This window comes from Schistocerca serialis, chromosome 4, assembly GCF_023864345.2.
Source record: "Schistocerca serialis cubense isolate TAMUIC-IGC-003099 chromosome 4, iqSchSeri2.2, whole genome shotgun sequence".
Lineage (NCBI taxonomy): Eukaryota > Metazoa > Arthropoda > Insecta > Orthoptera > Acrididae > Schistocerca > Schistocerca serialis.
This window is the reverse complement of record NC_064641.1, coordinates 736,934,464-736,951,683: the sequence shown is the minus strand read 5'-3', so window position 1 is coordinate 736,951,683 and position 17,220 is coordinate 736,934,464. Positions and strand designations below refer to the sequence as shown.

At 44.2% G+C, this 17,220-nt stretch overlaps 1 protein-coding gene across 1 annotated transcript in view; it reads right to left on the bottom strand.

Annotated features, from left to right (window-relative positions):
* LOC126474735 (uncharacterized) overlaps window positions 1-17,220 on the bottom strand; it is a 575,439-nt gene that overhangs the window by 103,847 nt on the left and 454,372 nt on the right. Inside the window, exons 21-23 of the mRNA XM_050102214.1 lie at window positions 15,750-16,015; window positions 7,504-7,555; window positions 7,358-7,449 (exon numbers count right to left, since the gene is read on the bottom strand). Coding sequence (XP_049958171.1) covers window positions 7,358-7,449; window positions 7,504-7,555; window positions 15,750-16,015 — 410 coding nt within the window. The remainder of the gene's footprint in view (window positions 1-7,357; window positions 7,450-7,503; window positions 7,556-15,749; window positions 16,016-17,220) is intronic.

The following is a 17,220-nucleotide window of genomic DNA, read 5'->3' as shown; positions in this document are numbered from 1 at the left end:
TACATGTACGGACAAAAAAATGATTACAAATTCAGAAAAATTAAATGATTTATTCAAGAGAAAGAGCTTCTCAGATTGAACAAGTTGCTTCTGGCCATTGTGCAAGCATTATTCGACTTGGCGTTGATTGAATAGTTGTTAGATGTCTTGCTGAGGGATATCGTGCCAGATTTGTCGAACTGGCGCATCAGATCGACAAAATCCCGAGCTGGTTGGAAGCCCCCCCCCCCCCCCATATTACTCCAAAGATTCTCAACTAGGGAGAGATCCGGCAACATTTCTGGCCATGATAGGGTTTGGCAAGCACGAAGACATGCAGTAGAAGCTCTTGCCGTGAGCAGGAGGACATTATCTTGCTGAAATGTAAGCCCAGGATGGTTTGCCATGAAAGGCAAAAAACGGGGCGCAGGATATCGTCGACGTACCCCTGTGCTGTAAGGGTGCCGCGGACGATAACCGACGGCGTTGTGCTATGAAAAAAAATGCCACCCCAGACCACTAATTTCGCTTTTTGGGCCGCGTGGCTGGCGAAAGTCAGGCTAGTATTCTACCACTGTCCGGAGCGCCTCCAGACTCGTCTTCGGCCTGGAATCTCATTGACTCGAGTAGAATCGTCGCCAGTGATGAGTCAACCTTCGAACTGAGCCCCAATGACGAGCGGGGAGCAATGTGACACCGTCAAGTTAACTGCCGAGTTCTTTGTAAATTTCACTCGATCTTGTAGTCACTGCAGTAACATCACATACCCTTCAATCCGTGAAGTTTCATTTCCTTTTATCCTCTCCTTCTGGGTGCCTCACTTCTTTGGTCAGAGGGAATATTTATAATTATTGCATTAACAACACTACCCATACACAAGAAACAAGAGTCAGTCGTAGCTTACATATATCGTAAAAAATTAACAAAAGACTTGAAACAGTATTTTCTACCAGGGATCAACCAGTATGATAATTTGACACAGGAAGCATCTGAGCTAAATAAAATCAGTTAATGTGTCAGTAGGACCGGCTTTCACCTTTTAATGCGAAACCATTCAAAAACTGGAGGTCGTGCATCGAGCAATTTAGAGATGAATGTTGGGTATCGCTAGGAGCGACAGGAAATAGATCCGGAAATATTCAGTGAAGATATAATTATGACCGTGGGGAACAAATGAAGTGGCCGGCATACGTGGTCAGGTAAGTACACTGAAGCGCCAAAGAAACAGGTATAGGCATGCGTATTCAAATACAGAGATATGTAAACAGGCAAAATACGGCGCTACGGTCGAGGAGCGCAGTTGTTAGATCGGTTACTGATTGCAGGTTATCAAGATTTAAGTGAATTTGAACGTGGTGTTATAGTCGGCGCAAGAACGATGGGACACAGCATCTCGGAGGTAGCGATGAAATGGGGATTTTCCCGTACGACAATTTCACGAGTGTACCGTGAATATCAGGAATCTGGTAAAACATGAAACCTTCGACATCGCTTCGGCCGGAAAAAAGTTCCGCAAGAACGGGACCAACGACGGCTGAAGAGAAATGTTCAACGAGACAGAAGCACAACCCTTCCACAAATTGCTGCAGATTTCAGTGCTGGGCTATCAACAAGTGTCAGCGTGTGAACCATTCAACGAAACATCGTTGATATGGCCTTTTGGAGCCAAAGGCCCACTCGTGTACTCTTGATGACTGCACGACACAAAGCTTTACGCCTCGCCGGGGCCCCTCAACTCCGGTATTGATGACTGGAAACCCGCTGTCTAGTCAGACTAGTTAAAAATTGTATCGAGCGGATGGACGTATACGGGTATGGAGACAACCTCATGAATCCATGGATCTTGCATGTCAGCAGGGACTTTTGAAGCTGATGGAGGCTCTGTAATGGTGTGGGGCGTGTGCAGTTGGAGTGATATGGGACCCTTGATACGTCTAGATTCGACAGCTGACACGTACATAAGCATCCTGTCTGATCACCTGCATCCCTTCATGTCCATTGTGCATTCCGACGGCATTGGGCAATTCGAGCAGGACAATACGACACCACACACGTCCAAAATTGCTACAGAGTGGCTCCAGGAACACTCTTCTGAGTTTAAACACTTCCGCTGTCCACCAAACTCCCAAGACATGAATAATATTGAGCATATCTGGGATTCCTTGCAACGAGCTGTTCAGAAGAGATCTCCACCCCCTCGTACCCTTAATGATTTATGGACAGCCCTGCAGGATTCATGGTGTCAGTTCCCTCCAGCACTACTTCAGACATTAGTCGAGTCCACGTCACGTCGTGTTGCCGCACTTCTGCGTGCTCGCGGGGGCCCTACACGAGATTAAGCAGGTGTACCAGTTTCTACGGCTCTTCAATGAAGATGGTATATAGACCAAGGAATTTCATGCTGGACTCCAAGAGATCAGAAAAGGTCAAGATGACGGCCTGATGGAAGGCAAGATGATGACATTAAGAAAGATGAAGAAGTAGCACGGATGCGTGTTGTTGAAGCACATAATGCATGAAAAACTAGATAAGAGGCATTTATCTAACGACTGATGTAAAATGAATTGCTATATTGAGAGTTGTTAGTGCCTCTGAAATCACCATGAAGATGAAGCACAGATAATTGAGTTGTCACATGACTTCTTTGTATCATAACATGTGTTTTTCGCCCATTAGCTAAAAGTACCATGAATTGTATCTTTATTAGATACTGTATTCACGATCTCCTTATGTTAAATAATAGTCAGCACTTCAAATAAATCACGTGCGATACAAGAAAGAAAAAAAGGAGCATTAGAGGGCGCAAGAAAACCAATGAAAATACTACGAAGTGAAGAAACCGTTTACATCCCTCAGACACACACAGGTCACTCGACAGTCAAGTACACTACCTGATTGGCGGACAATAATTTCCACCCTTCGCCTCTCTGACAGCTTGAACTCTGCAATTTCAGTGAGGTGTGCTAATGTCTGTGGAGGAATGACAGCCCATTCTTGCCCAAGAATCGAAACCAGAGAAGTTAATGGTGTAGGATACTGGGGTTTGGAGCGAAGTAGATGCTCTAACTCATCCCAAAGGTGTGCCATTGAGTTCCGGTAGAGTTTTTGGGCAGGTCATTCCGTTTCAATAACGTCATTGGCAACAAACCAGTGCATCACAGACACTGCTTTACGATAGGGTGATTCGTCTTGCTGGTACAGTCGTCGTTTCCGAGCTGTTCCTTTGCTATATGCAGCACATAATGCTGTAAAATGTGATCATATCCTTCGGCACGTAGCGATTTTTTAAGCGCAATAGCCCCTCGTCGGAGGTTCGAGTCCTCCCGCGGGCATGGGCGTAAGTTAGTTTAAGTTAGATTAAGTGGTGTGTAAGCTTAGGGACCGATGACCTCAGCAGTTTGGTCCCATAAGACCTTACCACAAATTTTCCTAAGGGCAATAAGAGCGCCACGCCCTAATCTCAAAAAGCACATCCGTACTGTAACACCACCTCCACCGTACTTCACTGTTGGCACTAAACGTGATGGCAGGTAACATTCTCGAGGTGTCCGCCAAACCCAAATCCTTCCATCGCATTGCCACTAGGTAAGCGTGATTCATCACTCCAGGGTTTCTCGTTTCCAGTTATTGCCCAGGAGCATCGGTTTGTACAGCACTTCAAGCGTCGTTTATCATTGATTACAGGAATGTGTGGCTTATGAGGAGCTACGCAACCATTGTACCCCATTCATTTTAACTCCCTACGCACAGTCACTGCCCTAGCTGGACTGCTGTTAGCACTTTGGTACTCTTTGTAGTGACTCCTTCGTTCGATTTCATGCAATTTTTTACAACCCTCCGTAATGCTCAAGGGTCCGTGTCTGGCCTTGCTTTAGCTGTTGTTGTTCCTGCGTGCTTCGACTTCACAATCAAACCAACAGTCGCCTTGGGCAGCTGTAGAAGGGTTGAAATGTCCATGATGGATCGCTACTCAGATGACTCCCAATGCTCAATAGAAGTTTGAAGTCACTGAGCTCTCCCAGCCGACCCATTCAGACTTTTACACTCGCAGGCCCACATCTCGTGACATCTGTTGGTCGATTACGCATTAATAGGGTGTCCGGATACTTTTGATCAGAGAGTGTACGTTTCTGACAAACTATTGGGCTACACGTTATGTTTCGTACTGCGTAAAAATATTGTCAAGATATGTTCGTTGTGACGGATTCCAGACAAAAACAAGAATTGCTGTTGTTTTACTGGCTATTGATTGCACCTGTGTGCTGCTGGTGCTGAAGTTTTGCATGGAGCCTAAGAGTGCTATAGAATTCATCTGCATGCTGTCGCATGGTATGAAATGTAGCAGTACGTTTCGTTGAGTGCATGCACTTGCAAGTTCATAAGTAGATCGTGTGGTTAGCTACGTTTTACATTACTACTGCGTCCTGCTGATGATATGTAGCATTATACACTGTAGAAGTAAGTGCCATGGTTTAGACTATCTGCTAAGGTACAGGAAAGAGTGCAGCCAAACTTGCTTTGGACTTCACATTCTGGTGAAGTGATACAGATAGTGCATAGCAGTGACACGGAGTGCGTGTGATTAGTATTTTAGTGTGTTTTGGCGGAGGGGGAGAGGAGCAGTAAAAGCTTTGCATCCGAGCTATACATTGAGTGGACAAAAGTCATGGGATACCTTCGAATGTATCAGATCTCCTTTTACCGAGGATAGTGCAGCAGTTCGACGTGGCATGAACTCTACAAGTCTCTGGATGTTTCCTGCAGAAGTAATGAGCCACAATGCCACTCTAGCTGTCCATAATAGCAAAACTGTTGCCGGTGATGGATTCTGTGAACGAACTGACTCATCGATATTGCCCCATAAATGTTCGATGGGCGTTACGTTGGGCGATCTTGGTGACCAAATCATTCGCTCGAATTTTCCAGACTATTCTTCAAACCATCTGCGAACAATTCTAGTCCATCGACATGGCACATTGCCATCCATAACAATTCAATCGTTCTTTGAGAACATGAAGCCCATGAATGGCTGCAAAAGGTCTCTAAGTAACCGTGAATATCAATTTTCAGTCAGTGTGCCAGTTCATTCGATCTAAACACAGCCCACACCACTATCGACCCACCACCAGCTTGCACAGTGTCTCGTTGATAACTTGGATCCATGGCTTGCGCCATACTCGAACCCTACCATCAGCTCATTGCAACTGAATTCAAGACTCGTCCAACAAGGCCAGGTTTTTTAGTACTCCAGGGTCTACGTGGTACGGTCAAGAGCCCAGGAGAGGCACTGCAGGCGATTTCGTGCTGTTAGCAAAGGCACTAGCGTCGGTCGTCTGCCGTCATAGTCCATTAACGCCAATTTTCGCAGAACTGTCCTAGCAGAAGCGTTCGTCTACGTCCCATATTGATTTCTGTGGTTGTTTAATGCAGTGTTGCTTGTCTGTTAGCGCTGACGACTCTACTCAGATTTATTGCTCTCGGTCATTAAGTAAAGGCCGTAGGCCAATGCGTTGTCCGTGGTGAGAGGTAATGTCTGAAATCTGGCATTCTCGGCACACTTTTGACACTGGGAATCTCGGAACGCTGAATTCCTAACGATTTAAGAAATGGAATGTCCCACACGTCTAGCTCCAGCTACCATTCCACGTTTAAAGTCTATTACTTCCCGTTGTACGACCATAATCGCGTCGAAACGTTTTCACATGAATATGAGTACAAATAACGCCCGCGTTCCCGGGCTCGATTCCCGGCGGGGTCAGGGATTTTCTCTGCCTCGTGATGGCTGGGTGTTGTGTGCTGTCCTTAAGTTAGTTAGGTTTAATTAGTTCTAAGTTATAGGGGACTGATGACCATAGATGTTAAGTCCCATAGTGCTCAGAGCCATTTGAACCATTTTTACAAATAACGGCTCCACCAATGCACTGCCCTTTAATACCTTGTGAACGCAGTACTACTGCCATATGCATTTGTGCATATCGCTATCCCACGACTTTTGTCATCTCAGTGTATGTTGCTGATTATACATTGTGGTCTGGAGTGTAGCAGTGAGTCCTACAGATTGTACTGTGTGAGTAGTATAAAGCATAGCAGTGCTGTATAACGCATCTGTGTGATGGTGTGTAGTATGGGGTATAGCAAGTTGTGGCACGAATTGCAACTACGAGTTTCTAGTGATACAGTGCATTATGAAATGGACTGTATCAGTGTGCTGTATTACTGTATAACATAAAGTGAGTCGTAACTGACTTGCACGGCACCAGTGCACTGTATTGTATTGTAGTATCGAGTATATTTCTGCATCCATGGACTGCACCTCTGCACTGTAGAGTAATGTAATAAAGAGTGTAGTTGTATGCAGTGTGGACTGCACTAGTGTGCTGCAGGTTAGGATAATATGAAGTATAGCTGTACGTGTTATGGACTGCATTCGTGCTGTAGAGTAGCGTACTGTGGACTGTAGTTGTACATACAATGGACTGCACGTGTGCTGCAGAGTAGTGGTGGAACACAGAGTGTATTTGTACATGTGATGGACTGCAACTGTGTGCTGTAGAGTAGGATAATAAGGAGTGTAGATATATGTGCCACGGACAGCACCTGTGTGCATTAGGAGAGTATAGTATGGAATGTAGTTGTAGGTGCCATGGACTGCATCCATGTTGTAGACTACTGTAGTGTGGAGTGTAGTTGTACATGTCATGGACTGCACCTGTGCTGTAGAGTAGTACAGTATGGAGTGTAGTTTTACATGCCATGGAGTGAATCTGTGTGTTGTAGAGTAGTAGAGTATGGAGTGTAGTAGCACTGGGTATGAATGGCACCAGTGTGTTGTGGAGTAGTATAGTATGGAGGGTAGTTGTAAATGTTGTGGACTGTTCCTGTGCTTTCTAGTTGTGCAGTATGGAGTGTAGCTGTATATGTCATGGACTGGATCTGTGCTATAAAGTAGTACAGTATGGAGTGGAGTTGGACATGCCATGGACTGAACCTGTGCTGTAAAGTAGTACAGTTCAGTATGGGGTGGAATTGTACATGCCATGGACTGGACCTATGCTGTAAAGTAGTACAGTATGGAGTCTAGCTGTACGTGCCATAGGCAGGACGTGTGCTGTAAAGTAGTACAGTATGGAGTGGGGTTGTACATGCCATGGACTTGACCTGTGCTGTAAAGTAGTACAGTATGGAGTGGAGATGTATGTGCCATCGATTGGACCTGTGCTGTAATGTAGTACAGTATGGTGTGGAGAGGACATGCCATGTACTGGATCTGTGCTGTAAAGTAGTACAGTATGGAGTGGAGTTGTACGTGCCATGGTTTGCGCCTGTGCTGTAGAGTAGTAGAGTATGGGGTGTAGTTGTTACGTGCCATGGACTGCACCTGTGTGCTGCTGGTGCTGTGAGGACTGCTGGCGGAGCGCGGCAGGGACGCAGCTGCTGCTCCAGAGGCGCCGTTGCTCCCAGAGGCCGCAGCTGACATCAGCCCTGACAGCTGCGCAGGCCGGCTCACCACCTCGCCGTCGGAGCCTCCGGAGCTCATCTCCGCCGACACTTTGCTCAACAAGCGTGCGAACGTCACCTGCAAGTGCATAAGCAGACCGTAAAATTTGCAACGTTTTACATTACTACTATGCTTTGATATTGAAGTGTGTAACGTCTGTGTGAGGTGAGCTGGGCTGGATACTAGACAGAGAAAGCAGACAGACATTTTGGGCAATTTAACTCCAAGGATGCGCTCTTCCCAGGTACTGTAAGTCCAGTGAAACTGGACGAGCACACAGAATATTGCAGATATCAGAGAAGGTAACATTCAAGACTATTATGGGATTTTTTTTAGGAAGGAACATTCTTGGCGACTCTGCTGCTTTTAGTGCTAGGAAAGAGGGCGTTGTGCAACGGCACTGGATGTTGCTAACAAATGATTCAGTTGTTGTGAGGAAGAATCTGAGCTCGCCAATTAGATGTTGGGAAACCACATGGAAAATTTTATATAATTCCGGGGGAACTTGATGTGGAGCACTTTGTTACGCGGCCTCATGTGGGAAACATCTACTACAGGGTGATGGTCACTCAGTACTTTGGTTCTGAGCTTGCAGTAAATGGCGCGAGTGACTTTTCTGAGAACTGTACGTCTTTAGGATCGCTTTGTTCGACATATCTACGTTTCTTTTGCAAAGTGTTCAGTTCGATTGTAAAATTAAATGATCTAAGTTGAATGGGGAGATCAGATCTGTTTTACGTCGTCTTATTTTACTATTCGTTCACATTGACGATAATTTTAGCACATTCTCTCACTGTGTAGTACAATTATCACAATCATCGTGGAGCGGAAAATAAGCAAAATCTAGGCTAGAGATACTGGCAGAAGTAAAGCTGTGAGGATCGGGCGTGAGTCGTGCTTCGGTAGCTCAGATGGTAGAGCACTTGCCCGCGAAAGGCAAAGGTCCCGAGTTCGAGTCTCGGTCGGGCACACAGTTTTAATCTGCCAGGAAGTTTCAAAATCTGGGCTTTTTTCAGAGAAAGTCAGGGAACATAGCAAAGTGTGATTTATGTCGAACAATCATATTTTGTCAGAGAAAGGTTCATATCAAATCTGAAAAAAAAACGAACAAAATGTCAATTTACTTATGTTTGTTTCCAAAAGGCGGCTTATCTACTATACGTTTCTAACCTTGTATTTCCCTCGTCTTCGAGTCAACAGTGTAGATGTGCTCAGGAAGGTATTAGCGATAAGTGTATTGTGCGGTCTGAAAGCCCTCCTACAAAAAGTTAAGACAGACAAACCTCTCAGGCTTTGTAAAAGTAGTTATGAATATGGTATGGTAAGAAATGACTTAGTACTAAAACTGACTGTTAAAGATCTCCAGCCTTTTTCTGTTGTAGGAGACTCCGGTTATACTTAACTATTACGTTACCTGGGTACCAGTCACACAATTCCATTGTAATATTTACTGAGTACTGTTTTACCTGATGCTCCGTTTATCTCAACATGCCATTTTATGTCGCGTAATTTTAACAGATCATACCAAAACGACGCATTTTTATAGCTCTCCAGTGCGTGGGCTGCTAGAAACAGCGCATTTTTTAAATCACAATCAAGCTTCGACACAAAAAGCCTCCCCCCCCCCCCCTTCAGCATTTTAAGATATATGAAATCAAATTTAGCAACAAAAAATAACGTCAACTGAGATATCTTATATCGCAATGTAACCAGTGAACTGTGCCCTCTTTGTGGCTGTCCTAGTGCAGAAACAGACCTCTGAGATATATTTCCTGTGTGACATTTTCTAGCATTTACCTTCTCACTCCTTAAACTTTATTCCAAAAAATATGTTCTTACCAGTTTAATGTTTTATATGTCCCGCATAGCAAGTTTTTGAAAAAGTTGATAATAACTGGCGCCTCCACCCTGTCGTTGCACTCGGGCTGCCTAATATGTCTGGATGATTTCAAGGAGTTCTGCCATTCACCTGCTAGACGGCAACAGAATATTTTTTACAGAGGTGGGGACTTTAGTTGATCATACTGAGCCACAATGACGGAAAAGAATTACAACGCCAAAAAATATTTAATGTAGACTAACGAAATTTCGGGAATATCTATTTAAGTGGTTAAGATCGCAAGATCACAGGTTAATGTAAGCGGGAGATAAGCCATTGCAAGTGTGAAATGCTGGTAAATTAATAACCGGTGTAACCATCGGAATGTTGAATGCAAACACGCAAACGTGCGTGTATTATATTGTACAGGTGTCGGATGTCAGTTTGTGGAATGGAGTTCCGTATCTGTTCCTCTTGCTCATGAGGTTATTGATGCTTGTGGATGACGTTGGAGTTGTTGTCCGATGATGTCCCGTATATGTTCGGTTGGGGACAGATCAGGTGAACTAACAGGTTAAGGCAAGGTGCCGACAGCCTGTAGAGCGTGTTAGGTTACAACAGGCGAGCGTTATACTCTTGGAAAACACCCGTGTCAGTACAACAGGTCGAATCAGCAGAGTGACGTACAACTTTGCAGTCAGGTTGAGAAGGAGAACCACGAGAGTGTTCCTGCTGTCATACGAAATCGCACCCCTCACCTTAAGTCCAGCCATAGGTGTAGCGTGTCTAGCACGAAGACAGGCTGGTTGCAGACCATCAACTGGCCGCCTTCTAGCCAATACACGGCCATCACTGGCACCGACGCAGAACCAGCTCCCATAAGAAAATATAAGAGATCTCCACCCTGCCCTCTAATGACCTCTTGCTTGACACCACGGAAGTCCCAAATGGCGGTACTTTGGTATCAATGGAATGCACACCACAGGGTGTTTGGCCCGGAACTGTCCTTGAAGAAACCGATTTGCAACAGTTCGTTGTGAATCTGTGGTGCCAACTGCTACTCAAATTGCTGCTGCAGTTTCAATATAATGCGCCAGAGCCATACGCCGAATACGATGGTCTTCCCTCTGGACAGTGCCACATGGTCGTCCGGAGGCAGGCCGTCTTGTGACCGTGCTTTCTCTTGACCACCGGCGCCACCAATAATGTATAGTGGCTACATTCATGCCTAGCCTTTATGCCGTATCGCAGCAGATACACTACTGGCCACTAAAATTGCTACACCACGAAGATGACGTGCTACAGACGCGAAATTTAACCGACAGGAAAAAGATGCTGTGATATGCAAATGATTAGCTTTTCAGAGCATTCACACAAGGTTGGCGCCGGTGGCGACATCTACAACTTGTTGACATGAGGAACGTTTCCAACCGATTTCTCATACACAAACAGCAGTTGACCGGCGTTGCCTGGTGAAACGTTGTTGTGATGCCTCGTGTAAGTAGGAGAAATGTGTACCATCACGTTTCCCACTTTGTAAAAGGTCGGATTGTAGCCTATTGCGATTGCGGTTTATCGTATCGCGACATTGCTGCTCGCGTTGGTCGAGATCCAATGACTGTTAGCAGAATATGGAAGCGGTGGATTCAGGAGGGTAATACGGAACGCCGTGCGGGATCCCAACGGCCTCGTATCACTAGCAGTAGAGATGACAGGCATCTTATCCGCATGGCTGTAACGGATCGTGCAGCCACGTCTCGATCCGTGAGTCAACAGATGGGGACGTTTGCAAGACAACAACCATCTGCACGAACAGTTCGACGACGTTTGCAGCAGCATGGACTATCAGCTCGGAGACCATGGCTGCGGTTACCCTTGACGCTGCATCACAGAGAGGAGCTCCTGCGATGGTGCACTCAACGACGAACCTGGCTGCACGAACGGTAAAACGTCATTTTTCGGATGAGTCCAGGTTCTGTTAACAGCATCACGATGGTCGCATCCGTGTTTGGCGACATCGCGGTGAACGCACATTGGAAGCGTGCATTCGTCATCGCCATACTGGCGTATCACCCGGTGTGATGGTATGGGGTGCCATTGGTTACACGTCTCGGTCACCTCTTGTTCGCATTGACGGCACTTTGAACAGTGGACGTTACATTTCAGACGCGTTACGACCCGTGGCTCTACCCTTCATTCGATCCCTGCGAAACCCTATATTTCAGCAGGATAAATCACGACTGCATGTTGCAGGTCCTATACGGGCCTTTCTGTATACAGTAAATGTTCGATTGCTGCCCTGGCCAGCACATTCTCCAGATCCCTCACCAATTGAAAACGTCTGGTCAATGGTGGCCGAGCAACTGGCTCGTCACAATACGCCTGTCACTACTCTTGATGAACTGTGGTATCGTGTTTGACTCATTGCCCAGGCGTATCAAGACAATTATTACGGCCAGAGGTGGTTGTTCTGGGTACTGATTTCTCAGGATCCATGCACCCAAAGTCAGTGAAAATGTAATCATATGTGAGTTTTTGTATAATATATTTGTCCATTGAATACCCGTTTATCATCTGCATTTCTTCTTGGTGTAGGGAATTTAATGGCCAGTAGTGTCCATCCAGCTTCTTGTAGCTCTATTACACGACCTCGTTCAAACTCAGTGAGGGGTTGATAAAGGCGTGTTTGTCGCCTTAAAGGCTTTCTTGACTAACACCATGGTCCAGTCTCAAAGGGAACTAATGCCTTCGGCTGTTACACCATGTATTTAAAGCAAACCTGATTTGCGTCCTCATGACTCTTATGTGACTGGAGCCACATTTGAACGAACATCATCTTTCAGATGTAGAAACACGGCTGCCAGATTGACATATTTGTCATTCTCCATCATCACGGAATCCCCCTGTGTGTATAGACATGTACAGATACTGGCCCCTGTAACTTCGACAGTCTGTAACGTCATCAGATGACGTTTCTGGACATGGGTTCCTATCCTCATCTTGTTCCTGAAGACACCTTCTACATCTCGTCAAAGTTTCTCGGTGTACTTCTGAAACACGCTGTACACAAGAAAACGAAGATGTGGCCCAGCAACGAGTAATGAATAAGCGTACTACGTGGTGCGACAGTAAAGTAATGAGACTGATGTGAAAAAAAAGTTACTTATCGTTTTAGTCAAGTTTAGTGTTGTCTTCTTCAAAGTAGTTCCCTTCTGATTGCACACACTTTTTCCAGCGTTTCTGCCATTGATGGTAACAGTTCTGGTACTCATCTTCTGTAATATCCTCCAAGATCCTCGTCACAGTTTTTTGGATATCTTGTGTTGTTTGAAAATGATGTCCCTTGACCGCCGTTTTGACTCTTGGAAATAGAAAAAAGTCGCACGGAGCGATATCTGGTGAATAAGGCAGCTGTAGTAGAACTGAAATTTGTTTTGAGGTTAAAAATTGCTGTACTGACAGAGTAGTATGGAATGCCGCATTATCGTGATGCAGAATCCAACTATCAACAATGTTGGCACGGACACGAAGAACTCTTTTGCGAAGCCTTTCTAAAATTTCTTTGTAGTAATATTGGTTAACTGTTCGTCCAGGAGGCACCCACTCCTTATGAACAATTCCCTTGGAATCAAAGAAGCACACAAGCATGCATTTCACTTTTGTCTTTGACGTGAGAGCTTTCTTTGGTCTGGGTGATCCCTTTGAGCACCATTGCGAACTTTGGCGTTTTGTCTCTCGATCGTACTGAAAAAACCAACTTTCATCACCAGTGATAACACGGCTCAACAATTCTGGATTGATTTCCGTTTGCTCTAATATATCGGCTGCCACATTTTTCCGTGTTTCTCGCTGTTGTGGTGTGAGACTTTTGGGGACCATTTTTGCACAAATCTTTCTCATACCAAGATCTTCAGTTATTATTAGACGAACTGTTTCTCGATTGATGTTCAGTTCTTCTACAATCATTTTCACGGATAATTTTCGATCAGATCGTACGAGTTCACGCACCCTGGCCAAGTTGACATCCGTCCGTGAGGTTGATGGTCGTCCACTGCGGTCTTCATCTTCCATATTGGTTCTGCCTTCACTAAACATTTTATGCCAACGAAAAACTTGAGCTTTTGACATAACCTCCTCTCCAAAAGCCTTCTGAAGCTTACCGTAAGTTCTCGTCGCGTTTTCACCACATTTAACGCAAAAAGAAATGGCATACCGTTGAGCAATATTATGCGGTTCCATTTTCGTGACGAGAGACAAACACGTGTTAACTTATTACAGCACAACTCACGACTGAGCAGTTGCATCGATGTGCCGCTTGGATCACGGGGGTGAAAGCTATATGGGAGAAGAGGCAACAAGCCAGGTAGTTCCTTCCAGACCACTAGAGGCGCTATGGGTCAAACGAAGCTGCAATTGACCAATGAGAACTGTCCAATGGCGGTTAGTGATATTATATCGTCTTGCTCTGCACTGAAGTCCACGGTTACAGTCGTCTTTGTACAAGTTTCATATTTACATACTACTCATCTTCATTATAAACAGGTTTATTACTTTAAATTTCATGAAGTTCACTGTGGAACTGAAGAGATTTCCTGCAGAAAAAATGTCCACAATTGATCCTAAGGTAAGACATTTAATTTTCAATAAATAATCTCGTAGCGTATAAATGAAATGTATTCTCTTCTGTTGTGAATGAAGCTGTGTGATTTCTGATTGCTTACTTAAATAACTTTGATATGGCAGTAGTAGTTTTATTTGATGAAGATTTTTATGTTTTTCAGAATATTGAACACAACAAATTGACGTAGAAATACTCCTGTAAATTCCCTGGCTGTTCATCTGGATATTACGTCGGTTCAACGGAGAAAGTTAGGAACAAGCATTTCAACAAGTTCCCAAAACTATTTCAAGGATTGCTTCTGAAGCGGAAAAGTGTTGTAAACTGTGACCGGATGTGAATTGTGCTACTTATTTTGTTTGTGAAGATCATTTTTTCGAGGAAGATTTTATGAATAAAACTAGGCAGAGGCTAAACAGAGGTGAGTTTCCAAAACATGTGACAGGTGTTCCATGTGAAATTTTTAATATCAGTAGTAAATCAGGTGAAACTGTTGCTCATAGTGAAATTTTTATTGTGTGCTTAACAAATAAAAAGTAAGTTTTGTTTTCATTTCACTGTTTTTATCCCCTTTCCTATTTTTGGTACTTAATATTGATGTCTTCTTTCTTGTGTTGAAGCGTTTACAGTTGTAAGATGTAGGAACTTTTTTAAGAAATTAATTGTCAGTTGTGAACGTTTCCTGGGTAATTACTCAGAAATTACAGTCCTGAAACATAGTTGTTACAAATTTTGGAGTTCTTCATTCATTAACACTGTGACAAAGATTTCTTAATTGAACCTCTTTAACTGCCGATTATTCTCTTAATAATAGTTTTTTTCTTCCATTGACCCCACAGCTTATAAGATGTCAAAGTATGATATTATTCAGGAATATTTGTGGCTCAATTTACATGCAACAATTTTTATTTAGCTTGTGAGAGTTATTTAGACTACAAGCTTGTTTCAACTTACTGTCAATTTCAAGTGTTGCGTCTGGTTTTTATGACGCACAAAACGTCCTGGAGCACTTAAATGTTGATAGAAATCAATATGAGTGTGTCAGTTTGCAAGTCTGTTTTTGATGTTTGCGCCTAACAGTTGCTGCTCAAGAAAAGATCATAGAAGCAGCGACTGTCAGACGCAAACGTCAAGAATAGACTTGTAAACTGACGCACTTGTATTGATTTCTATCAACATTTAAGTGCTCCAGGATGTTTTGTGCGTCATAAAAACTAGACTCAACACTTGAAACTGACAGTAAGTCGAAACAAGCTTGTAGCTTAAATTGCTGAAGCTAAATAAAATTGTTGCAGCTAAATTGGACTACAAATATTTGTGAGTAATAGGTTGTCACTGCTGTATTGCAGTGTGCTGTAGCTGTGTTTAAATTATTTTATTATGATGCTAGCCAAAATAATTACATAGCACACCCAGAAAACTGAGATAAGAAAATTAAAAGAAAAAAAAAAAAAACAGCGTACATTAGCTAGGAGGGATGCAACTCGCAATGTTTATCCTTTTTTAGTTCATCTCCATACCACTAGAGGCGCTGCTATCGGTCAGTGTTGCCCTCTTTCAACACGGGAGTTGCACTTCTCTTTTCTTGTTGTTCTGTGGCTTGGACTAAAAGCAGAATACACACCAAGATCAAAGATATTGTGCCTATGCAAGCCTGCAGGGTTGCCACATCTTGCACAGAAAATCAGTCTCATTACTTTATTGTCGCACCTCGTATGTAAAAGGTATGTCTAGCGACAATATCACACGATACAAGATTTATTCCGTATTTTTACGGTTCTAATTGTGGTGGCTAGCAAGATTAGGACTATAGGAGCGGCTGCAGGAGCGCTCACCTTCTTCTCCAGCTTGGCGTCCATGATGGCGCCGGAGTCAGGGGTGCCCTCCGTGCTGCCGAAGGCGGTCTCGGCCTCCCTGGCGCCCGCGTGCTGCTGCTGCTGCTGCTCCTGGGCTTTGCGCTCGCTCAGCTGGATGAGCTCCCCGATGCTCACCTTGCGGGACGGCTGCTGGTTGATCAGCTGCTGCAGGATCTGCTTCTTCTCCGCCGCGTTCTTCTTGGTCGGTGTCGAGTTGTTGCGCTTCTTACGAGGCGAAGGGGTTCCTGGAAATCGAAGATACATCAGGCTCGCTCACACTTCCCTACAACTATTACTGCCGCCTACTCTGTGTACAGTGCTGTCTATTATAGGAATGTAGTCTACCAGGTGTACCGGTGTGAAATGAGCGTTTTTTTGTGAAAATGAAGCACTAATTTTGAATTGAAAAGTAAAAAAAAATTATTCAAAGTACTGACCATTGCTTTCTATACATTTTTACCACCTTTCTGGCAATTTGTGGACACCACGCCAATAGAAATGTTCGTATTTTTGAAGCAAACCAATCAGACGCCCACTTTTCGACTTCTTCGTAGGAATCGAAGCGTTCCTCAGCCAATGCGTGTCCCATTGATGAAAACAAATGGTAGTCGGAAGGGGCCAAGTCTGATGAATACGGCGGGCGGGATAGCAGCTCCCAGCCAAGTGTTTTGATTGTATCCTGAACCAGTTTTGCTTTGTGTGCAGGTGCATTGTCGTGTAAAAAAGAGAAAAAATACTTTGCCATGTCTTCTGGCCCATTCTGGTCTTTTCTCGATTAATGCATAGTTCAAATTGATCATTTGTTGTCTGTAGCGTTTAGTATTCACAGTTTCACTGGGTTTTAGAAGCTCATGATGCACCACACCTTTCTGATCCCACCAAACACAGAGCATTGTCTTCTAGCCGAATCTATCTGGTTCAAATGGCTCTGAGTACTATGGGACTTAACATCTTAGGTCATCAGTCCCCTAGAACTTAGAATTTTGAAAACTACGTAAACCTAACTAACCTAAGGACATCACACACATTCATGCCCGAGGCAGGATTCGAAACTGCGACCGTAGCGGTCGCGCGGTTCCAGACTGTAGCGCCTAGAACCGCTCGGCCACCCCGGCCGGCCCGAATCGATCTGGTTTTGCAGTCAATGTTGATGGTTGTCCCGGATTAACCCATGATTTTTTCCGTTTAGGATTCTTAAAATAAATCCATTTTTCATCGCCAGTAACAATTCGATGCAAAATTGATTTCCTTTTATATCTTTGAAGCAAAATTTGACAAATGATTTTTCGGTTTTCCATCTGTCTTTCATACAATTCATGTGGCACCCATTTTCCACACGTTTGGATCTTTACCATAGCTTTCAAACGGTCAGAAATGGTTTGTTGTGCAAAATTTAGCATTGCTGCCATTTGCTTCTAACTCAAATTATCATATTCATCCAATATTGCTT